Source organism: Esox lucius, chromosome 23 (assembly GCF_011004845.1).
Source record: "Esox lucius isolate fEsoLuc1 chromosome 23, fEsoLuc1.pri, whole genome shotgun sequence".
Lineage (NCBI taxonomy): Eukaryota > Metazoa > Chordata > Actinopteri > Esociformes > Esocidae > Esox > Esox lucius.
In genome coordinates this window covers 23,955-49,030 of record NC_047591.1, presented here as the reverse complement: position 1 = coordinate 49,030, position 25,076 = coordinate 23,955, and the positions used below count along the sequence as shown (strand labels likewise).

The following is a 25,076-nucleotide window of genomic DNA, read 5'->3' as shown; positions in this document are numbered from 1 at the left end:
TTTTTATAATTTTGTTGCATTAATCTGTATAAAAATAAACATAGCTGAAATAGCACTACAATGTATCGCTGTGTGTAAATATGTGAATAACCTTCTATACACCACAAATTTTCTTTATTTTGACTTTATTTACACAAAGACATCCCATGGAATAGAATTGTCACTCTCAGTCCAAATGTGACACGGCTGACCGTCCTACAGGTTTAGAAAATTGATTCAGGCTAGGCGGGGCCATGTTAGGTTAAACAATATGCAATAATATATACAGCCGCTCTCTCGATTTGCAACAGGCAACGCTATCTTGGTGAACAGGTCTGAAAGGAACAGTTGTTCTGTAACATTGTGTTAGCGTTTGTTGACGTATAATGTAAGATATATTAGAGTAATACAGGGCCTTATGTTTCATTATATGAGTGGGACATTGCATTTTGACCGCCTCCCCCATTTTTATCAGTGTAACTCTTTTATAACAAAAGCTGAAACATTTTAGAACGGTGCCATTGCAGTACATTAAGCAATTGGCAGTTGACAATGTGGCACTGTAAGGCTTTTTCAGGTATACTGGGTGTTTAATAATAATACAAAGGTGATATAGTAATGTCAAATCTCTAACTGCTGTAAGTGAGTAAGATCTACACACAAGTTCTCTGTAGGTGACAAAATATAAAATAAATCAAGATGTTGAAAAAAAATATGTCCTCAACATGAAACACAAAATTGTTAGTATATCTATTCAAATAACCACACATTAATTTTTCATAATAAAGTCATGTCAATGTTGCCTGTGTTTTTCCAACTGGTCTAACAAATTTCTGGTGTATTTAGTTCCTTCAAACAATAACTTTGAACTAGACACTTTGATCAGGTTTAAGTGCATAAAGATTCACCGAAAGGCCTGTAGTCTAATTTTTCTCTTAAATGCACACAGGGTACGAGTTGGTATGTTACTCTGGAAGCACAGGTCTACATAAACTCTGTATGCTGAATTTATGGACTTGCTTTCTCTCCTTTTTGCTTCACATGCCAAGTCGAGCTCTTTTGATGACCACAGTCTCGTTAATCCAGCAGGCAAAACCATCGAAGGAGTTTTTGAAATAATTCCTTGCTCTTCGTCATATTCATCTACATCTTCTTCAGGTTGTAATTCTTCGTCGTTGTGATGCAAAGCACTTGGTTTAACTTTTGTTCTGTGTGTCTCAATTGGTATTATCTTGTAAGGGATGGAGTGGTGCAGTCTCCAAATCTGTGGATTTCTCAGTCCATCAAAAAGAATAGGACTCTGTATCTGCAACAGTTTCAGTTTGGCCTGAGGGATGGGCAGCTGCAATGCAAGCCTTCCCAGTGCATTGTAGTCAACATAGACACTTTGTTTCAACAACGCTAGGCAACTGACAAAGATGCAGACTTGCAACAACTGTTCCCTGCTTAGTTGCTTTTCCCCTTTCAGCCGAATTAGAACACCTTCTATCCAGGGCATTCCATTGGCTTTTGCTGCAGCGAGGTTCCTCTCATATGTGAGTCCAAGGCTCACCAGTTTTACAGCCACATCTCCCTCCATAACCGCAGCCATTGCTTCAAGACAAGGGGTCTGTTGTGGTGCCAGAACGTTCAAGTAGTCTTTCTTGTTCCATGTGACCTTTGGATTGCGGGAGGAATCAATTACCTTTATAGCTGGAAAATATCGAATTCCTGTGAATTCCAAAGCAGATTCCAAAACATCTTTCAGTGGCTTTCCATGGTCAACTAAGATTGCTGCTGCCCTACTGAATGTTGATGGGTAGGTAAATCTTTTCATTTTTTCCACCAACTCTTCCAGCAGCTGCTCTCTGCTGATAACGCCAGTGCACTTTCCATTAGTTGGTGGTTGGTCCTTTGCTAAAGCAGCTAGGAGGAAAACTGTGGATTCACCTAGGTCACAAAGTATTATTCTTAACAGTTCAGTGCCTATGACAGGGTATGCCCCCTCAAGGCTATCTGCAAAACCAAATAACCTGATTATTCTTGACTTTTGCAAATTGTTCTTTGACCAATAAAAAAGAGGAGGTGGGTCCTCATCAACTGTAGCAGAGTTTATGGGAGCTAAGCCCAAGATGCCCCTCTGCCATGATAAGCTACGTTCGTTGTTTAACCCAGGACCAAGATTAACAGCAAGCATAGAGTCATGAATGCTAACCGGTCGGCCCCAGAAGAAAATTTCCAAAGCCATCTCAGCCTGAAATGCTGTCCACGACTCAATAAATTTGCCCTGACACTTCCCACTGGTGTATGCAGATCTAAGGGTGATGCACAGATGTTTTGGCACTTCCTTAATCACATTCATAAATCCTTTTCCACACTGGTCCTCTGCAAAAGGTAGCAACATGGGCTTATCTTCAAGCAGCTTTTTTAGCTTGCCAACATTAAAGAAGTCTTCTCCGATCACAGTATCTGCAATCTGTTCAGGTTTGACACAAGTTACTATTTCAAATCTGGCTTTTACAATACCTTGAAGCTTCACAATGAGATCTTCAATATGACTGAGATATGCCTCGCTTCGTCTTGACATAGCTTTAGCTGTCAGTGGGTGCATGAGGCCACAACAGACAATTTCCCCTGAAACTGGATGTGAAAACCAGTTTTGCATCCTATTATGCGGTGTGTCTGAATAGAGTTGGAGAAATGTTATGTCTTGGTCAAACCTTGTTGTTTCTAGCAGATCTTTACTGACATCCAAAAATGTTCCATCAGTATTAGTTCGAAAGTTCAGAGCTTCACGTAGAGAGAATACACAAAAGATTGACCCCTTTAATCCAACAAGTTGTTGGAGTGCATATTTGGACCACAGGTGGTGTGTATTTTCATGTATTGAGCCTATTTCACAGGCAGCATGGATGCTTATCCATCTGACCCTTTCCTTTTTGTACAGCTCAGACAAATTCAGGGGCAACCTATCTTTTTGCCCAAATTGACTCATAATGAATATTGGTTTCAGGCAGGTGATGGGTTGGGTTTGAATTGCATGGTCGAGAAGTTGAAAAATGAAGTCTTGATCCTGTTTCAGGACATTGACACGTGATAGGTCATATAGTTTGTTTTTTTGCATTGTGGGCCGCTTCATATCCTTTGCTGAAACACACCTTAACAAACTGCAGAAGGTTTCCAGAACAGCGTTGAAATATTCAACAGCTTTTTCCACCATCCCGATGGTTGAGTCAATTGATACATCCCCGTTGTGGTTGTTTGGAATGAGACAGAGTGTTATTTCCCATCCCTACAGTGAATATAAAAAAAAAGTGATTATACAGACCTATTTTGAATTTCATTAACAGCCGCTCCTTACATTAATTCCAACAATCATTTAGAATAGTTTTTTAGTTGTACATTTTATAAGTGACATAATGTATTTTCAAATACCTACATTATACTGATTGACATTTTATTATTTTTTTACTGATTTTTAAAAATCACTGCATAATTGTAAAAAACAATAACACACCATGTTTTTTGATCATTTCTTGAATGTACAACCTTTCACCTTTGATTGTTATCACTCAAATTTACCTGTGATTGTGCAAGGGTCATCCCTTGTGAATGTTGGAAGCATTTAAAGCCCCTGGTGGAGTAATGTTTTGGTTTGACATGCTTTTTGAGCAGATGAAACACTGGTCGAATTGTTGTCTTGATGGCTTTTGGAAATTTCAGATATTGGATATGTATTTTAACAGCTGACATTCCTTCAAGTTCTATCACGACACCGTCAATGTCAAAGGAAAAGTCCAGATTAGAGGTCTGCTCCAAAATTGTCACTGTTGTTGGGTTTACTGATACATGCATGTTGTCATCTTTGAGGAAATCTTCCACTGTTTTGAACTGCTCAAAAAGATGAAAAATGCTTTGTGTGTTGTCTGCAGCTGTTGTTCTGTACATTGAATCATCCATCTAGAGAGGGAAGGAAATGAAAGGAGATAAGAGGGAAAGACCGAAGAGGAAACAGGGATGAACTTTTGTAAATTGTATAATTTGATACATTTTAATTAACAGGTTAAATAATATTTTAACAAAACTGCAATTACTGTATCATCGGTCCCTCTGTCTGGGTCAAGGATCTCCAGAATCTGCTCATCTGTAATTTCATCAGTATTGCTTTGCGAGAAGCAACCCAATGTGTTTGTTGACAACATGTCTCCTGATCAGGAATTAAAGAAATGTGTCAATAACGTATCAAGTGAATTTTTAAATACTGTAGAAAGTGTATATATATATATATATTAAAAAAAAGAAATCGATCCCTACCTCTGGCTTCTATTTCTATATTTAATGGCATTGTGGTCATTTGATTTTGGTCTGTGTCTTGTTCCCGCAACGAAACAGCTTCTGCAAAAATCGCCATATATTACAATTGGAATTCCTTATTGAAAGAGAGTAAAATCACATCCACCTAAACATATGTCAACATATGCCCCAATGTGTTTGTGGACAAATATGTCTCGTGATCGAAATTACCTAAAAGGAATGTGCCATTGCTCTATCAAGTAATTTTTAAATACTGTAGAAAGTGTATATATATATATATAAACGAAATCGATCCCAACCTCTGGCTTCTGTTTCTGTATTTATTGTCCTTGTGGTAATTTGATTTGGGTCTGTGTCTCGTTCCCGCAACGAAACAGCTTCTGCAAAAATCCCGAAATATTACAATTGGAATTCCTTATTGAAAAACATTAAAATCACACATTCAAACACCTAAAGATATGTCAACTCCATCTACTAAACAACTACAATACTTCACTACATAGATAAAATCGACTAGTGATAGCAGTCACTATAATAACATTAGAAAAATATTGACGTATTACTTGAATGATTTCTGTTCAACTTACGGGGCTCAGATTGATTTGAATGCCGAGCCAAGACATCATTGACAATATTGTGAAGTCTTTGCTCAACAGCACAATGTTCTGCAATCATTGCAACAATCTCCCTGCTAACGTCAGCATATCTGTCTCTCATCCGTCTTCTCATGTTGCCTAAAACATATATGATTTTACATGATGGATATGGGAAAGATGTGGTTACTGTGGTAGAAGTAATTTCGGTATTAGGGTTAGGGTTGTCTTTCCAGTGACAACCAAGGAAGACGTGAGTGTAACCAGTGGTCTATGTGGTTCTTAAAAACAAACAACAAAATATAAACATTATATTAAATGCAGTATATGAGAGTAAATGAAAATACATTTATACATATATGTTAAATGCCATAATGCAATTTTAACAACCATAGGACAAGTTAATATGGAAATTATTCTCATTATTAATTTGTAGTAATAATCAATCGGACATATGGTCCAATTAATCCAATAGGATAATTAGACTGAAAAAAGTTGCTTAATAGACTATTTAGATAAAGAGGTATATCGCATAACAGTAATAAAAAAATGCCAGAATTTAGAAGGTTATTCATTGTTTTGAACTGTTAAAACAGGTTTGTACACATGCAAAACATACCGGACCGATAACTCAGGTATTATTATTAACATAAAACACTTATTATATTATTAACCAAAATTGGAACGTGTCTGTAATAATGAAAGCGGTGACAGAAATAACTTAAGGACCAAATGATCAAAGTGGTCAATATCAAAGAAGTGTACAAAAAATATATATTCAATTTAGGCTGGTGAATGAATCGGGTCCTCTGTCAGGTATAGCCAGGTCCACATTTCAGCCAGGGAGCATCGAGAGGATAGCATGGAATTCTAAATTAATTCAAGGGTCCGTTATTGAAACTGAAATTGAAACTTCTTTGTAAAATACCTAAATACTCACATGAGTCATGCAGGTGATGGATGTTCGTAATGAGTTGCAAGGCAATTTCACACAATGTATCTTGTCTCTGAATATCTGTGTTTTAGATATTCCTAACCTGAAGACAGGGCTGTTTCAACCAGGAAGGGGCAAGCCAACTACCAGAATGGCTCACAGGATGTCCCCAAACGAAGGCCAGTGTTGTTTGTTTCATGGAGTGCTAATATACAATTATGTAATGTACCAGATAGGAAACAGATTTGGACACTGTAACAATTTTTATGGATTGTTTGTATTGCACACTCCGTAGAGCAATCGAAAAATCAAGTATGTACATGTCCATGCAACATTTTCATTAAAGTTCGATGGGATGTACACTTTATTTATTTGATCTCTTTGTCAATAATCTTTCGAAGCATAATTGAAGCGCGTATGAAGGTCATAACTGGTGATGGCCATTGGAGGCCTCATTAGCGTTATTTTCTTTATCACAATAATAGGCAATATAGTTAACAATGTAGTCTGTGAAAAAGAATAGAAAAAAATAACATTGGAACGGACATTAAACATAAAATGTACAGTCTAGATAGTTAACTATTTTGCCTTATATATTTCAATCATGGCTTTTATTTTGAGACAAAAAAATCAGAGTTGGCACTACTAGCATAATATCCTGCTCCTATAAGAACGGCAATGCAGCCTCGAATGGCCATCCCTGGTCATAACGCAATCCTTCTAAAATGTTCGATCATTTTGTACTGCTACCAAATTTATACAAAATTTACAAACAAAAGAGGCCCTTTAAAATGCTTTTAAAAATGAATCTGTTATGTAGCTTTGAATGTCAACCTGCATGTTGGCCCTGTATCTGAGATCCTATTAATAAAGTTAATTTTGAGACAAATCAACATGGCATGTATGAAGGGAGTGTCATACTGTATCTCTGATGAGTACATTTTCAATGTTTTGCAATTTGCTCTCTCCCCCTACACTTCTCAGACTCATTAAAAAAAAACTTTCTGAAAAAGAACTACATTTGGACAAAATATTTGACTGGTAGAGTAAAAAAGAACCTATGGCCGACTCAAATTCGCCATTCCCCACTGCATGGTATCTACGCATGGAAAAGCGATTACTTTTAATCATACAAGGATCAATGTGTCTGATGCAGTAGGTGAGTTTGCATTGTTTTTTCCCCCAAGTTTGTGGCCCTCATTGATCTCAGTATCTACCAGAAAATGTACTCACAAACACGTATTGACCGTATCCAAGATTTACATGACTGAGTATCCCAAATAGATGAATGGATCTTAGGCGTCAGTACGCTGGAGGAGGGTTATATTTTAAGTACCAAGGGGTGTAAGGGGAACTGTAACAATTGAAGGTGTGATGACCTTGTGAGTCTGTCTCTTGCCACAGTTACAGACTGTCTATCTTTGAATCCTTTTGATTCCCCTTATCACAACAGGTCACTCTAACACTTTATTTTGGAAAGAGACGGAAAGTGGGCACTTAATCAAAATGGGCCATATAGCACTGAAAAGGAAACTTTGCATTGATTACTGGTCTTTTGTCCGTTTACCGTCCACCCTAAACTTGCTTAACTTGCTGATTTTAATTTGTTTAAAGTCGTCTTTTTTGTCAGTAACATACATCCAAAAGAATAATTCCACAAAATACAGGATATAGCATTTTTATTAGTTATTAAGCTTGACATAACTTTAAAATGAGAATATAACACATTTGAATTTTTCACATCTTAATCCATTCATAGTTCGTTTTAGTTTTGACATTATTTTCATGTAGTAGAAAGTAAAACCAACCAATGTTCACAGATTAAAGTGTAGATATTATTTGTGTAGATATGATATATATTTTTGCGAAGATGTAGGCATTAACACTAAAGCCGCCACTACTTTTTTTTTTCAATGTCAATGCATAGCTGCAGTGTCATAGATTACTGGCATAGAATATTTTTCGATAAAGGACATCAATATGTAATCGAAAAACCAATAGGACCTATTAGAAAAAGACAAGGGCAAAAATGAATAGGCTGTGAACTGCGCGTCTTTGCAACTCTCTCCGGTGGGTTATGGGGCTATCGATCTGGGAATCTTCTGTAAAATTAGCAGAGAAAATTCAAAGATAGACGATATGATTTGTGTGCGATTTAATTTCTCTTTCCCTCCCTAAAATAATGTAGATTCAACTGAAGATCAATTAGCCTTGGGGGTATGGCATATTTATGAATTTACGTGATTCACTCAGGTAGGGGTGAATATCGCCGGTGGATCCAATGCTGACTGGTGCACGTAACAGTGCCACTGGAGTGATAGTAGGCAGAGCATGCAAATTAATTGAATAAAAGAGGCACTCCGACTGTTGACCGATTGAAGGCTGGCAGAATCACTTAAAGGCGATGAGATGGTTGATGAAATCTCGTCAGAGCAGAAAGAAGCAGAAAGAAGTGGAGCAGACACAAGAGGTTTTAAGAAGTAAAGACGATAACCTTGGTGAATGATGTAAGTGCTAATAAATTAGTGTGTGTGACTGTTTAGCATTAATTAGACTTTTCTACTTAAATAAATGTTTGTGACGACGATAGCTATAAAGAAACACATAACCATCAACGTTATCAAGTCAAAAATATTGTGTGTGTGTTTTCTGAATATAGGAACCCTACAGACAGAAATGTGGTGTTCTGTCTCATATGCCGCAAGCCACAGGAAAGCATTTCTTCCCATCTCAAAAAGACCTGCATGAAACATGATAACGCTGAGACTATTCAAAGAGAAATCATGAGGGCAAAGCAATCACAGAGGAAGTGGGCTAACCAAGGGAGAACTTTAAACATGTTCGAGGTCAAGGAAATTGTGAAGAAGGACCCGTCTTGCAATTCATTGGCTGAATATTTTCTGGAAAAGGGTTTTTTTCTTACCCATTTTACCACGAGGCAAACTAAAAGGTACATATGTATTGTATGTTGATGGTATGTGATCAATTTGTTTTGGAATGACAACTATGTGTTTGGTTAGAAATGTAAGTCAGAAAGTGCTAACTGGCAGTTAATTCAACTTCTTAATATGGGTAGCAGCCCTTTATATCTAATTTTCAACTGCAACATCCCTTGATCAGATTCAGTGTTATTGTGCCATCTAGTGGACGTTCATTTCACCGATTATGTTGGTTATTGTAAAATGTTCTCTTTATTTACAGCATTGTTCTTAGTCTGGCAAAGGGGGACATGGTGGACATTTTCACAAGACTCTCTCACAAACAAGAAGTCACACCGAAACGGAAAACGGCCTTTCGGCATTACTGTGTTGCAATCATGATTTGGGCCCACCATCAAAGTCCAAGAACTGTTATTGAATTCAAGGAAAGTATTTTTTGGTGTTTCATTAAATCCAATGCTAATTTGATTAAATTTAAACTGATGTAATGTGACCTCTGATATAATTTTTTAATTCAGCTGACTCACATTTTATCATTTATTAACCAGTCTTTATTTTGTTTCTTTTCCATTTGTTTGCATTCACAGGCACAGGAATGGAACGACAGGAAAGCAGTAACTGATGGGTCCCTCATTCAAATAACATTCGAAACTGCTGGAGAACTAAATTGTTTCACTCTCAGTAAGGAAGAGGAGAAAGTAAGTTCTAAAATTCATCATCATCATCTTCCGCTTATCCGGGGCCGGGTCGCGGGGGCAGCAGTCTAAGCAGAGATGCCATAGTCCCTCCAGCGTGTCCTAGGTCTTCCCCGGGGTCTCCTCCCGGTGGGACGGGACCGGAACACCTTCCCAGGAAGGCGTTCCGGAGGCATCCGCAACAGTTAGGCAGAAAATGAGAATATAATTCCCTTTCAGTACTGCGAGGCAATGATGATGATGAATACTGATCTACTCTTTCCACAGTGGTTTAATTGCTACTTCACCAACATTAGGCCAGGCTATTTAATAAACCAATCTCCAGAAACCGATGATAAGGACAAGTTTTTCTTGGGATCATCTGGAGGACCGCTAACAAATCCAGTCACTGATGTTGAACGTCTATGTAACATGTGAGTGTACACTTCACACCACCCATTAAGTATAAGTCTTCAAAGTATATTGTGTAAGGAGTCCTGCGTTAGAATACATTGGTCCTCTTTGATGTTTGATTTAATCCACACCTTGTTTCTATGGAAACAGGTATCAACACCTGGTGAAACAAGACAGTAGACAGGACACTGCAGCTTTCACCACTCACATGGAGAGGGAAACCGCAAGTGCTGCGATGGGGAAGCCCCCCCCTGAAAACCAATCATCTCATGAGGCACAGGAGGGGCAGGAGAGGTACCCAAAAAAATATGATCAAATGGAGTGTGTGGTAAAAAGGAGTAGGGTTAAACCTAACCCAGATTTTGATTTAATCTTACAGTACATCTCAGTCATCGATTGTACCAAGAGATTGGGATGCATTTAAGGACATTTTCCCTGTAACCCTGGACGGAAGTCCACCTACTGAACAACAGGTTACAAGAACAGGAATTGAACCTTATCGCAGCTATTACTTCTACTGGAGGTGGATTCAGTATAAGCAGCGTATACAGTATATAATTGGTAAGTGCTTTTCAGCTTATTTTATATGCATGACAGGTTCATGTGATTTTGTGTCATGTTCATGCTATGGAATTAACTTTTCCCTAATAGACCACTCCATGGAAAGGTCAGGTGCCAAACCCCAGGAAACTAGAGTACAACGTGTCATAAAAGGCCAAACCTCATGGACAACTAACATACCGTCTGTGGCTCATGTTCTGGAGGCTTGGGTTACCCCAGTCCAATTGGACCATTCACGAAAACATATAGAAAATGATGTTTCCATTATCCGTTCCATCACTGAGCAAAAATGGAAAGGACTGGCTCTCAAACACTTTGAGGGAAAAGGCAAAGGTAAGTAAACATTTTCATGACTGTTCTTTGAACAATTGTAGTGTGACTGGAGACGGTGTATCTCCTCCTCTACAGGGCAATATATGTTTTCTCCCATGTCTTGATGAAAGTGCACATTTTTACCTTTTGTTGAGATAAATAAATATGAAAATACTTTGCTCTGTACACAGGTGTCATTGCTACCATGCCCTTCTCCCGGAACCAAATTGTTTGCGACTACCATGGTGAAGTAATCTCCAGGCTTGAAGGGGAGAAGAGGATGGAGAGCCTCACAGATATGTCCTACATGTTCTTCTTCAAAGGCAAGGGAAGTGAGCCCCTGTGCATTGATGCACAGAAATTCCCATGTGACTGTCACCCAGATAAAGACACATTTGGAAGGAGATTGAACCATTCTCGTAAAAAATGCAACTTGCAGCCACATAGATTCACCATGAACCTTCCCGGTGGACCCAGGGAATCCTTACTCTTCCTAGCCCTACGAGATATTCAGGTGAATGAAGAGCTCTTATGGGATTATGGTGTTACAAGGAAATCATTTGGTGGGGAAGGAAGAGATCTTTTATGGCTGAATGAGTGACATTGTCATCTCAGCGGTGTGAAGATAGAGCTTTGGGCATATTAATGCAATATATATCAAAAACATGATGTTTAATTTGTACAAGTTTACATTTTGTTCTTTGTCACTCTGTACAAATCTGTATGTACAATGTTGTTTGAAACTGCCTACTACATAGAGATGTATACAATTCCTTTGTGTGGTTATATGCCCCCCCCTTGTACTAATACACCATTTGTAGATATCCGTCATTTGGAAACATTAGAAGATTTGGTTTGTTGATATAAGTTAAATAAAGATGGTGTTTATAAGACCAGGCCATTCCCTGCTCCATACACAGGCAGCCTGCATTGAAATGTCCCTGGGCTCAGGTACCCTTTAAAGGCAACACTGTGTTTTTTTGAACAAGGAACAACACAGTCTGAGAGCAAGCAAAGTCTCTTTTACAGTTGGGACCTGCCTATGCCTGTTAATAACAACAACTACTACACAGACTGTAGGTTCAATGATTAAAAACAGAAAATATTCATGGTATTTATAAAAAATAATAATAGGTGCATATAGACAGAGTGTTATTGATCCCACACAAAATTATAATTAGAGAAAGTAACATTTATTCATGCCAGTAATTGATTAAAAAAACGTCAACTTTGACAGTGTGTGTGGAATATCCTAAAATAAAAAAAGGGGAGGGGGGGAAGGAAAAGGGAAAAGGAGGGGGGTAACAAGAGAAAAAAGAGACCCTACCAATAGTAGTGGTTTATTATTCGGAATAAATTGATAGATAAATTTAAAAGAGGATCAAAGTTCAAACAGCCATACGATCCCAATAAAATAATTCCGTCACCAGTTAGACCAAAGCAGACACCTTTTTTTTATCCTATGGGAGACCTCATAAAACTAAGTGGCGGGATTAACTGAGTTTTTGTGACCAGTCGGCATGATCGTTTCAATTAGCTACCCCCACGGATCAATTTTAATCTCAATTTGAGGGAGAACCCACACAGTGCGCTGGAACATTCAAAAAAATTCCTTTAAAGGAGTGTCCCAACAATTCACAAGTAAGTTCTATATGTTCATTACAAATTTTAAGTGCCGCGTTAGCTAGCTAACTGAGTATAGCCAGAATATACCCAATTAGAAGCTCCACACGTAAGTAAAAAACATATCAACAAGCCAAAGGGAAAATCCAATGTTAAAAGGTAAGTTCTCTATCTAGCCATGAAACAATTGCATGTACAAGTGCTCAGTTTGTTAGCTTCCTCAGAATCCTTGAGGTGGGCTAATTCAAGTGCAAACCATGCATATATAAACGATTTTTCTTAAAATTGAAAATGACAACACACGTCAAATTTACACACATTTATTAGGAACATTCTTATAGTTCTAGGCAAGTGACAGATTTTTTTATTATCTCAACCCTAAGGGTGGATTCCCTTCATTCCCCGGACCCTCCTCTCCCTGTAAGGTAAGTGTCTGTTTTGTAATTAATATTTTTCATTTAGTCCCATAGGATCAATAGTATTTAAAATTATAATCCAGTGTCTTTCTGTCTTATGTTTCTGTGTTTTAGGCCATCTCTGGTTGTTTTCTAGGCCACAGATTGTCATGTTATCTATGGTGTGGGTTTGGAAATGGGTGTATAGTACCGTAGCTCCATCATTCTTTCCTATGTGGTATAAATTATGTTTAAGTCTAACACCCAAGGCATTCTTCATTTCCCCAATGTATAATTGAAGGCATTGTTTACACCTAATACCATAGACAACATTGGTTGCTGTGAGGTCCATTCTTTGCCATATGGGTGCTCTCAGGCCTGAGAAGGTGTTCACAAGGCAAATCATATTTAAAATATATTTTGCATTATCCTCCCGTTTTGTTTATTAATTGGATTGAGGGTGGAATGGACCCCTATTTCCTGCTGGGTCTGTTGGAAATGAGATTTGAGGCTGGGGATAAGCCCCACTCCCAAGGAAGAGAAAGTTGACACAAAAGCTATAATTACTCAGTCAGTTTGGAAGACCTCTTCAATTTCTGTTATAATGTCCCTAAAGAAGCGTCTGGAATAACCCCTAGGTCTCAGAGCTTGTGTATCTATGAATTCTATCTTGTTGTACATTGTGTAATAAGCAGGGGCAAAGTTTTTGCCCATGGCTCTACCCTGGATCCGAAGGTAATATTTTTTTATTTAATTCAAAATCATTTATGGTCAAACTAACCACTAGTAAACCCAGGATAGCCCTGTCTGGTTGTTTAGGGTCTGGTGAATTATGGAAGGCCCTGGAGACTGCCTTTAGGCCCAACGCTGTCTCAATATTGGTGTACAAGGAATTAATATCTACTGAGAACAAGAAGGCATTTATTGGTAAGGTCAATCCCTTTCATTTATTTACAAAGTCATATGTATCTTTTATATAGCTAGCATGTTTTTGAGATAGAGGGTTAAGTCAGAAATCTATATACTCGCCACTCTATAGGATTCAGAACAACAACCGCTGACAATAGTGGAACCTGAAAGGGGACCGACCATTTCTCCGGGTCCTTAAGGATCTTGGGGAGCAAATAGAAATATTTCCTCAGGGCCCAAAAGGTAAGTCATTTGTTTATCTGAGATGAGTGTCATGTAGCTGTACAATTAGTTCTTGAATAATTTCCTGTCTCTAATTGAATAGAATGAGATAATGGAGTACAATGCTCAGTATTGAAATTCAACACTACTGTTGTTTGCTCCTTGGGGTTTAAGGCCGGGTGTCTCTGTAAAGCACATTGTGACAACTGCTGTTGTAAAAAGGGCTTTATAAATACATTTGATTGGTTGGTAGGTTTGTTGGTTGATTGATTGTTCCATTTTTTATTAGCTTCCATGATGTATTGCACTCGATCCATAATAACAATCTGAGAGCCCTTAACTGCTAGTTTGATGACGATGTTAGGGTTGTTACCCAGGCTACCGATTGCCCTAAATTGCTCCTTGGAGAGGTTGTTTTGTTGGTGGTCATGGCCTAAGGTTATTTAAGGCTTCTAGGTCCCTCTGTATCAGAACCTGTATGGGGCCTGATACAGAGTCTAGGCTCCCACCTCGAGGGGTCTGTGAAAGGTACGTGAGGGAAATCTGTGACATATTTAAAGCGGTCTTACAGGATAACCATCCAATTATAAACCTTTACATCCCCATAGAGCTCACTACGGCCTAGTAAGGCCCCTCTCCATTTCAGAGAGAATGGTGGATTGGTAATGTTGACTGATTTTCTTACAAACTCTGACATTGTACTCTGACATTGTTCTCCCCTAACATGTGTAATTGGTCGAGCCATCATTTTGGGATCTGAGAGGCAGTTCCAACCGACGAATGAACTGGATCCCACTTAAAAGCGAAGTTTGCTCAGTTCATCAAGGTAATTGTATTAATTGAGCCCCCGTAGACAAGTCTGTTGAGGTTCTGCCACTCTATCCGAAAAATGTATCATTCGAACATACAACACAGCGTTGGAGAATTTACTATTACATGTTTTTAGTAAACATTGTAATTTTTTGCATGGCGGGGAGTAATGTTTGAAGATTGAGCCTGTTTTTCAAGCCTGCAACTAACACCACTTTTTCTATGAAAGGGTTAGGTTGGAGTTTTTTGACCACTTCATCCAGATGGCGGAGAGAGGCCCCTGGGAAGCTGTCCACCTGTACCTGGGCATCCATAAAGGCAGGTATACGAGCCAACTTGGAATCGCCTATCACCACCAGAGGTTTAACTAAATCAATGGGCCAATCACGATTATTTTGGCTTGTATTTGGGTGTGTCTTAGGTTCCCGGCGTGTGGCAATCGACCCAGTGGGCAGGTTTGTAAAATTGTTTAAAGGGGACTATGATTGGGATGCACTTATGTGATAACTTTTATTTAATATGTAACCCATCATCACCTCACGTCCACCCGTTTTAACCATTGTCCCTTCTGAGGGTTGGTTTGACACTGCCCGAGAACTCCTGGTCTCTGGTCCTGGAGGGGACATCCAAGAAATTGCGTTTCTACAGGGGAGTGCAACATTCGAGTAAGTAGGAAGTTGTTTTTTAGTATTCACCTCCTCTGTTCCCTTAGGACCACTAACTTGCACTGTTGCCTGACCTTCCTTTACAGAAGAAGGCAGTACAGTTCTCCCCTAATAATGGAGCCTCAGTTAATGTGAAAGGGACGTTTCGATGCGGGTAAGGTTCTACCACTACACTGACCTCCACTGTACGGGGGATCGGGGACCTATGTAGGTTAGGGACCATTGATATTGATGCTCATTTCTTATTTATTGTTTTCACAGGAGTCAACGGAACCTAGAGGATGGAAGACTGTCTAGGAGTGCATGGAGGCAATCCCATCCGGGAAGAAAATAAAAGCTCAACATGAACAAGGGGAGGAACAGAAACATTCCTTTAGAGGGAACCAGATTTAAAACAAGGGCTAAGGCCAGGGACTAAGAGGGTCTAAGGAACCCTCACACCCCTCTCCTGGAGTGAGGGATGAGTTCAAGTTAAATGACTGGTTAGGTAGAAATTGGGGTTGATTTAGGTACCTAGGGAAGTGACCGGTTAGGGTTACGGGAGAGGGGGTTAGGCACAGGGAGAAGGTTAAGTTTAGGTTTAGGGGAAAGGTTAAGGTTAGGATTTAAACTGGGGTAATGGTTAGACGGCAGACTCCAGGGTAAATTGGGATTAACAGTGTATGAGGAATTGTGGTTTGTGGGCCCACTGGATGTGAGACAGCGTTGGGTCTAGATCTAGGCTTTGTTACTGCCTGAGCATATGAAAAGGGCCTAGGGGTCTTAGGCAGTGGTGGAAATTCCATTGGGTCCAAGGTCAGAGATGTCTGCGTTGACGGCCTTTTAGAGGTTTGTAGCATAGATCTCAAAGTGTCAGCTGAGGTGTCAGTAAAATAGACACTGGATTCAGCCAAGAAATGTATTAATTATTTTAATTGGACTCTTATCTCACCCGGCACAGCCACAAGAGGTCTGGTCACCCCTCTGAGCCTGGGTCCTCTCTAGGTTTCTTCCTAAAACTCAGCCTTCTTAGGGAGTTTTTCCTAGCCACTGAAATTCAACACTACTGTTGTTTGCTCCTTGGGGTTTAAGGCCGGGTGTCTCTGTAAAAGCACTTTGTGACCACTTCTTTTGTAAAAAAGGGCTTTATAAATAAATTTGATTTATATTGCTTTATTAAAGTCCTCTAACTTCTCTAAACCCTCTGCTAGCACTGTATCATAGTGTTCCCTCAAAATAAACATGTTAACCTCCATCCATTGTGTAGTATTCTGTTTAACTTTCTCAGAGGTCTGCACAGAGGGCAGGGAAGGTGTAATAAAGGCTGCCAACTTTGCTATCTGTCTATCTGTCATACCAGGAGGGCCTAAATCAGGATTGAGAGTGGGCTAAAATCTCAGAATGGTGTATGACCTGAAGTAACTTACAGTAACTCTTGATAAGTTGTGGGTTCAGAGGAGCTTAGGGCCTAAGAAGAGTCTGTCTCTCTTCCCTTTTTAAAGTAGAAGTCACTGAAAACTCACCCAGATTAGAACCCTGCCCTTAGCTTTCAAATCGGTTGTAGAGGGGGAGAGAAATAGCCATATTGGCTTTTTCATCTTGTAGGTCTGGTGGCTAAAAGTAACACACAAATATACAGGCAATAGCAGTTATAAAAAGGGTCAGATTCTTAAATAATTTCAAGAGGACCCTCTAAACATCGGATGAGGGAGGGGGAATTCCACACACACATCTATAAGAAAGACAATGAATTATATAAAAACCCTAACCCAGGGGAGTTACAGGAGGCTGGATATTGCCTGGGTTCTGGTCCCCCATATAGGCAACCCTCACTGGGAACATGAGCACATGCCTTGGCCTGGTCACGTACTACTATCTCCATGCACTGGCAGCCAGCACGTAGGACAAGTCCCACCTAGCTACTGGAGGCTACTGGAAATAGGTGCCCTATATAGGCAGATAAGCAGCCAGCCAGCCCTATGTAGGCCATACTCTGCTCACTGGGAATCTATGAGCAGAGCAAGTCTGGGCCTGATCACCCTCCGTGCACTGTGGCATTATGTTCCAAATCCAGCCAGGAGAGGGCTACACAGACTGCGTCATGAAGTGGATTGTCAGAATGCAAGTGCCATAAATGTCCACAGATCAACGTAGTATCCTGTGTGTAAAAAATAAAGTGGATTTACTCCATGTTAATGAAAGTTAATACTTAGTGACTTACATTTTTAACCAAAAGCATAGTTGTGATCCCATAAGAGGAGTGAGCCATGCTCTGGAAATGTCAAGTGGACATTAGCATTTGAACTAAATGTGTATATCAATATATGGGTGTCCCCTGGACTAAATGTTGGGATCCTAGCCAAAGTACCCATTCAGACATGTAGTTGTCTGAAAGAGATTTTGAATGTATGATCTGAATGTCAATACACACCTGCCAGAGTGTTACAGGATGTGTGGAAATCCATGTAAGGGAAGAAGCAGCCAGAAGGGTGAGGAGGGAGTAGGTTCAGTTCCTCCCATGGAAGGTGTTGTGTGGTTAAAGGTTGAGTCCACTGACCGGGCCCAGGGTATTCTGTACCATTCTGCAAACAAGACAAACACATGTCACACACACACACACAGATCTATATATTCCAAAAGCTTCACCTGTGAAATGGGTTAGGGGTTAAGAATTTAGGGGGTAAGGGTTTGACTAGGACTAGGTTTAGGGATAAAAACAACTTGGACCCCCAAGAGTTTGACTCTCATTTGAAAATCTGGCTTGTGATTGCGTCAGCTTGGACTATCTTAGGAACTACAGGTGCGATTAGCACCGGCCTGGTGTCGTTGGATTCACAATATTAATAGCAAAGACACACACACACATTCTGTAATCATAGCAGAAAGAAAGATGGAGAGAAACTGTACAACTCTGTACTACACAAATAGAAGCATTTACAGAATGCCACATGCACCCTACACTTTTGCTAGGCTACTGCCCTGGCTCTCTTCCCTTATATAGGCCACTCTCTACTCATGGGGAAAGAGAAAGATAAAAGGTCTCTGAATTTTTTCCGGAGCTGTACTCGCAGCGTTACATTACAAAAACAAGGACCACTCTGGTAGTCACAACAGGAACCAGCACGTAGGACAATTCTCACCTGGGTACTGGAGGTTATAGATAGCACCGGCTCTGGTTCCCGCGGACAGGCATCCCTGGCTCGGCCCTACTCTGCTCACGGGAAAAGAACAGATCAATGGTTCAGTGGTCTCTCTAATTTTTATTTTACCGGAGCTGTACTCGCAGCGTTACATAACAAATACGACCACTCACATCTTAAGTAGCCAGCTGGCTAGCGCGGCCTACTTGCTAACGGGTTAGCGAAAGCCATAGGTAACCTATAGGAGCTGGCTAACTAGCAAGCTACTTACTAACGGGTTATTCTAACATCATTCTTACCATCATCAGAGATGTTGTCCCATTTTGATGGAATTAATTTATTAATTCCTTGGATCATCTGATCCCTGACTGATAAACCTGTTAGTGGAATGGGGGATAGCCAGAGGAGCTGAGGGGGAGAGGGTAAGTAAGTTTAATTTATATAAGCAGAAACACAATAAATATATGAATCGAAAACAGAAACAAAGAATAGCGCGCAACATGCTAACGGGTTAGCGAAAGCCATAGGTAACCTATAGTAGCTGGCTAACTAGCAAGCTACTGGCGCTAGCTGGTTAGCGGCAAAAACGATAGGTAACTTAGCGAACTAATGACTCAGCTAAACGCAAAAAATAAATAATTAATCAACGACACACCACAACTCTCCCTCTTCCGCTGGGTTATAAAAGGATAGACCATAAATGAAACGTGTTTTAAACAAGTGTATTATACGGAAGCTCATTGGAACGACAGATAGCCAACGGATTCTGTACATAAACCGGGTCCCCGACAACATAATAAACGAAATCATAGCTTCCTACCGATTGTATATCTTATTCACATGAATGCTATAGAAAGGCTTTGGGTGAAAAAAAACAATAGCATTGTGCCCATAGGGAATAGGCGATAAAATGAATATATCAAAGTTGATTTTGAATGAATTGTAAAATTATCCTCTCATCCGTTAGGCTTCCGCGCTCACCTTGAATCCTCGCCCTGGTTTAGGGATTTATTGTGAATTCTCCTCTTTTCTAAACGAATAGGCTACAAACACGTCGTCTTTCCCGGTCTGATATGATGAAGGTTTGGTAATGCACAGACGAGTTTTGCCTAGCAAACAATAGCATTTGCCCACGGTGAATAGGCTACTATTGCACACTCGTTTTTGGGCTAATCGGGTTGAGGTCAACACCAGCGTTTCGTTGCGGTGTATTGGTGTTTAGTTCTGGTGTAATAGTACGGGCACATACTTGGATGAAATAATTAATTCCACAAGGTGTTGGAACATTTATTGCTACTCACAAAATACGACGCGATGCCATAGCACGTGTTGTTCCTAATGCCAACCAAGTGAGGTCGACAAAAACACTCTTCCCTGTGGAGATACGCTAAAATTCATCAACTACGGAGAATTTAGCAGTTGTACCAACTCCAGCCAGGAGAGGGAGACACGTGTCATGAAGTTGATTGTCAGACAAACTGTGAATGCAAGTGCCATAAATGATTTTCAGAAATAAAATTGATTTGGATGTTCCCATATCCAAATCCATATGGCATATTACCCTACACCGTGTTTACAATTTACAATTATTTGGATCATTTAATAAAGTAACAGAGGTGCTACCTACCTCAGAAATGGTGTACTTACAGGCTGGTGCTAGTGTACAGTGTTATGAATATGAGGATCCTAAGTAGTGTCCTCTCTCAAATATGAACCAACCATCAGAGCATCTTGTGGACAGTCTCTTTTTAGTGGGGTGAGCACCTGAAAGATTTTTCCATGGTTTGACTGGTGTGTGATTTGGACTGGGTTGCGCAAATCTACGTTTTACTGCCCACTGTACGACTTAAGAGACCACCCATACGCTTTATGTCTTAATGTCCAGTGTTTTAACAATATTGAAAATAGTGCCTTTTGTTGTTGTTTTTTTATTTATTCAATTTTTTTATGTAGATTTCCAGAAACTCCAGAATGAAAACCAAGCTCTTGAGGGAGGAGAACCAAGCCCTGAGGGAAGGCAATGCACGAGCAGGTGGGAACCTGTACCTTCACACCTGTACAAAAAATATCACCTTCTCCCCTGTAACAATGCATGCATATGACTTGCTCTGTCTACTCCACAGTAAAAGCATAGAAGGCAAGTCCGTGCTTGGGTGTCTAAGAAACCCCTTCGATTAGACCGAAACTCGCAGCGTGAACTTGGCAGCCATTTTACATACTCAAGAGTGAATGAGTGGAGCCGGACCTTTGTGGCGGCACGTTGTCCAGCCACGAAGCTAACTAGCGTACTACAAAACCTCCTTCTTTCACCTCCACAACATTGCCAAAATCAGACCCTCTCTCACACCCCCCGCTGCTGAAAGACTCATTCACGCCTTCATCTCCTCCCGACTGGACTACTGCAACTCACTTCTCCTTGGCATCAGCTCTACCAACATCAACTAACTCAAATTGGTCCAAAACGCAGCCACCTGACTCATCACCCCCTCCAAATCCTGGCACCACATCACTCCAGTACTAAAACAACTCCACTGGCTTCCTATCTCCCACCAGATCACCTACAAAATCCTGGTCCTCTTCTACAAAGCCCTCCACCATCTGGCCCCCTCATACCTCACTGACGACCTCTCCTCGTACCAACCCTCACGGTCCCTCAGATCCACCTCAGCTGGTCTCCTCTCCATCCATAAATCCAACCTCCGTAGTTTTGGGGAAAGAGCCTTCTCCAGGGCAGCTCCCAGGGTCTGGAACTCCCTCACCTAAGAGATCCGCACCTCTGAGTCCCTCACCATCTTCCAGCCCCACCTCAAGACCCATCTCTTCACCTCTGCCTATCCGTAGCCCCATGCCCCCCTCCCTTCTCATCTGTGTCTGAATCTTGTCTTGTTCTGTTTTTAGATTCTACCTGCATTGTAAAGTGACTTTGAGTCTAAGAAAAGCGCTACATAAATAAAATGTATTATTATTATTATTATAACAAGAACTCGGTTTACCCCATAGAAATTTGGAGCCAAATTTTATCAACCAGAAAACTATATATGAACTGTGATGGTTGCATACGACTTGCTGTGTCCACTCCACTGTTTGTTTGTGGGTGTGTGATTTGAGCATGTGCATGAGTGTTTGTCGTGATGTACTTGTCCGTGGCACTTTACTTCATAACCAGTCAACTGATCTGAATTGTTATTTCTGTTGTGGGACAAATAGGGTTGCGTTCCAAATGTACCTATGGGCCCTGATCAAAACGAGTGCACACAGTAGTGAATGGGGTGCGCCATTGGAAATACATTGCCTACAGCTCTAAGTCCGTCTGGTAGGTGGAGAGCATGAAGACGGACAGCTGCTGCTGGGCCCATGGGGCGATGACGGACTTGGCGATCTTGGTCACGACCACTGCCTGCGATCTGCTGGAAGCATTGCCATTGGAGACAATGCAGTGTTGACAACTTAACGATTTTGTTGCTAGATTTAGCGACTTTTCAGACCCCCTTAGCGACTTCTTTTCAGAAAAGCGACTAGAAGACAAATCTAGCGACTTTCTGTGGTGTTATTGGAGACTTGTTTTTACTACTCTCAATGAACAGCAGATGCCACCGTGGGACCCTCCCCCATCTGAAAGCACTCACATACGGCCCAGTCCTCGTACAGCGGTTGCTCCTAGCTACTGTCAGAGCAGGAGATGTTAACTCCTCCGCGTCCAGACTGAAAATGAATCGCGCATGCGCATCCGGGAAGCCCGGATAAAGGAGGAGGTTGATTAAAAAAATAAAGAATCGACTGAAGAAAGTTCATTTGTAGTTTTAAACATATTTAGGGTGTTTTTACTTGTGTGTTGCTCTAAATGTTTATTTTTTTTCTAGCCTTTTGATTTTGACTTAAATGGCACCCCCTTTTTTGACTTGTCTTTGTTTGTTCGCTCAGGTGATTATTTATTGTACATGGACAACATTTGTAAATGAGTAAGGCTGAAGAACTAGCATCTTGTTCTGTTCCGCAGAATTTTTTTTTTATCAGTGGATGAGTGAAATTCATCAGCCCATTTTTGCAAATACTAGTAACTCGCAGTCTGTGATCCAGAATGTTCAAGTCCATGGTTCGGAGTAGTTGGAAGATGACTACATTCTTTTATTTTTTTACTGTTCAAATATATTTATTATATCACAAACTATTACTAGAAAAATATTTTTCATAATCAAAAACATTGTCTACTACTATACATTTCAGACAGACAACTGCCACATCAAGGTTCCCCCATTTTTGGCCGGGTCCTGTGCCACTGTCCTGCACCCCTCTCTGTTCTGGAGCCAGGCCTGTGCCAGTGTGGCAGCAGCTACATTTGGCCCGCCTTCCTCCTCCTCAGTGGACTGGCCATCCTCTCCTTCCAGATTCTGTCTCATTGTACAAATATCCTCTCATCCGCTCAACTGAATCCGCGCCCTCCTGTGGCTGTGAGAGAGTATTCTTGTGAATTATTTTCTCTAAATTAATAGGCTACAACACGTTGTCTTTTTTTATGGTTCAGTTGTATTTATTATATCAGAAACTATTCCTAGAAAAAAATTACTTATCAAAAACATTGTCTACTAATATATATTTCAGACAGACAACTGCCACATCAAGGTTCCCCCAAACACAACCTTCTCTCTAGTGACAGGTGTGTGTGAAACCCCCCCAAAAATGACACATAAGCGTTCTTACCACCTGCAGCAAAGTTTCAATGCACCAGCAAGTTTTGTATGTCTTGCTCCCTGGGGATCACAAAGCCCTGCATTTACCACACCACAACCAAAACCTACTTCTTATTTTTTCTGGCAACATGAGGAACACAACCTTACAAAAGTTAGAAAACCATAAAAAACTAATCTCATACTTTCTCAAAGGGGAGAAGGCTAGCCTCTTTTCTCCTGTTTGGATTTTTTTGTACAGGAAACCGGGTCCCATGGTCAACATGATATCCGGAATCAAAGGTTCCTACACAATGTAAATCTTATTCACCCGAACGCTATAGAAAAGCCAAGAAGAGATTGGTTTAAAAAATCAATAGCATTGTGCCCATAGGGAATAGGCGATGAAATGAATTTATCAAAGGAGATTTCCAATGATTTGTATAGTTATCCTCTTCACCCGTGCTCACCTTGAATGCTCGCCCTCCGGTGGCTGTGAGAGGGATTTATTGTGAATTCTCCTCTTCTCCTCTTCTCTAAATGAATAGGCTACAAACACGTCGTCTTTCCCGGTCTGATATGATCAAGGTTTGGTAATGCACAGACGAGTTTTGCCTAGCAAACCATAGCATTTGGCCACCACGGTGAATAGGCTACTATTGTACTACACTCGTTTCTGGGAGGCTAATGTCAACAGCAACGGGCGTTTCGTTGCAGTGTAATGTTGTTCAGTTCCGGTGTAATGGTACGGGCACGTACTTGGATGAAACAATTGATTCCATAAAAAAATAAAAGAAATATTACGCCTACAATGTGTTGGAAGATTTATTGCAACTCACCAAATACGACGCGATGCCATAGCACGTGTAGTTCCTAATGCCAACCAGGAGAGGTCGACAAAAACACGCCCCCCTGTGGAGATATGCTAAAATTCACCAACTACGGAGAATATAGCATAGTACCAACTCCAGCCAGGAGAGGGAGACACGTGTCATGAAGTTGATTGTCAGACACACTGTGAATGCGAGTGCAAATAAATGATTTGCTGAAATAAGATGTATTTGGATGTTCCCAGGCCATCAGTCACGGGGCAAATATGGCATATAACCCTGGAGCGTTTTTTACAATGATTTGGATCATTTAATAAAGTAAAAGAGGTGCTGCCTACCTCAGAAATGGTGTACTTACAGGCTGGTGCTAGTGTACAGTGTTATGTTTTTGAGTAGTGTCCCCTGTGAAATATGAACCAAGCATCAGAGCATCTTGTGGACAGTGAATGACTGGGCTGTGTGATTTGGATCAGGTCCTATCAGTCTATCTCTCCCAGGCAGTGCATTCCCTGGGAGCGGCCCTCTGCTGGTTGTTTGGTAGACTGCTGTTTTATTGCATTCAGGTTACCAGGTGTTACCAGGTGTCGCTTTTGAGGGCGCCACTAAGCATCTTTCGGGGTCCGGGGGGTCGGGGGGGTGCTTAAGAGTGGGTACCCGGGGACTCATGGAGGTTGAGGTTCTGGGCCTTGACCAGGGCTATTTAATGAGCCCTGGCAGGGTCATGCTTGAGACGGGCATTTTATTTTTCGGGGGCCTCAGGTGGAATTCCCCCCCCAGTTTGAGGACCAGGAGGCTGGGTGTAGGCTGGGTGTAGGCTGGCTTGTGCTCTTCCCCCATGTAGGCAAGCCTCACTGGGGGGAAGGAGAGCACAAGCCTGTGCCTGGTCACAAGGGAGCCTATGAGTCCCACCTTGCTACTGCAGGAGGCTACTGGAAGTAGGCAGGCAGGGAGGAGGCCCAGGCAGGGAGGGAGGCAGCCCAGGGAGGAGGCCCAGGGAGGGAGGGAGGCAGGCAGGCAGGTAGGCAGCCCTGTGTAGGCCAAACTGCATTCTACCCACAGGAGAGAACCTGATATAGGCTACTTTGGTCCTGATTTTATACCTTTCCTCTGATCCCCAATTCAGGCTACACTTGTGTATGC

General features: G+C 40.9%; 1 protein-coding gene and 2 long non-coding RNA genes across 5 annotated transcripts; 1 reads left to right on the top strand and 2 right to left on the bottom strand.

Moving 5' to 3' along the window:
• Positions 1 to 2,949: 2,949 nt before the first annotated feature.
• LOC114838115 lies at positions 2,950 to 5,856 on the bottom strand. Its single transcript, XM_034289951.1, has 8 exons — positions 5,806 to 5,856; positions 4,860 to 5,006; positions 4,572 to 4,652; positions 4,273 to 4,353; positions 4,053 to 4,165; positions 3,541 to 3,918; positions 3,117 to 3,250; positions 2,950 to 3,031 (listed from the first exon to the last, which is right to left on the bottom strand). Exons 2-8 carry the CDS (start codon positions 4,999 to 5,001, stop codon positions 2,968 to 2,970), a joined length of 993 nt encoding a protein of 330 aa, XP_034145842.1. The 5' UTR covers positions 5,002 to 5,006; positions 5,806 to 5,856; the 3' UTR covers positions 2,950 to 2,967.
• A 6,114-nt stretch (positions 5,857 to 11,970) lies between these two features.
• On the top strand, positions 11,971 to 16,290 carry LOC117593770. 3 transcript variants are annotated; one of them, XR_004575186.1, is made up of 8 exons: positions 11,972 to 12,481; positions 12,706 to 13,644; positions 13,757 to 14,674; positions 14,888 to 14,980; positions 15,080 to 15,113; positions 15,232 to 15,323; positions 15,410 to 15,477; positions 15,585 to 16,290. It is a non-coding gene; the product is annotated as an uncharacterized LOC117593770 (long non-coding RNA). The 3 variants fall into 3 exon arrangements; XR_004575185.1 differs by having other exon boundaries at positions 11,971 to 12,340; positions 15,080 to 15,323; XR_004575184.1 differs by having other exon boundaries at positions 11,971 to 12,481; positions 15,080 to 15,323.
• A 106-nt stretch (positions 16,291 to 16,396) lies between these two features.
• Positions 16,397 to 19,027, bottom strand: LOC114838104. The gene is made up of 4 exons (XR_004575192.1): positions 18,742 to 19,027; positions 18,443 to 18,513; positions 17,734 to 17,884; positions 16,397 to 17,460 (listed from the first exon to the last, which is right to left on the bottom strand). It is a non-coding gene; the product is annotated as an uncharacterized LOC114838104 (long non-coding RNA).
• Between the last annotated feature and the right edge of the window lie 6,049 nt (positions 19,028 to 25,076).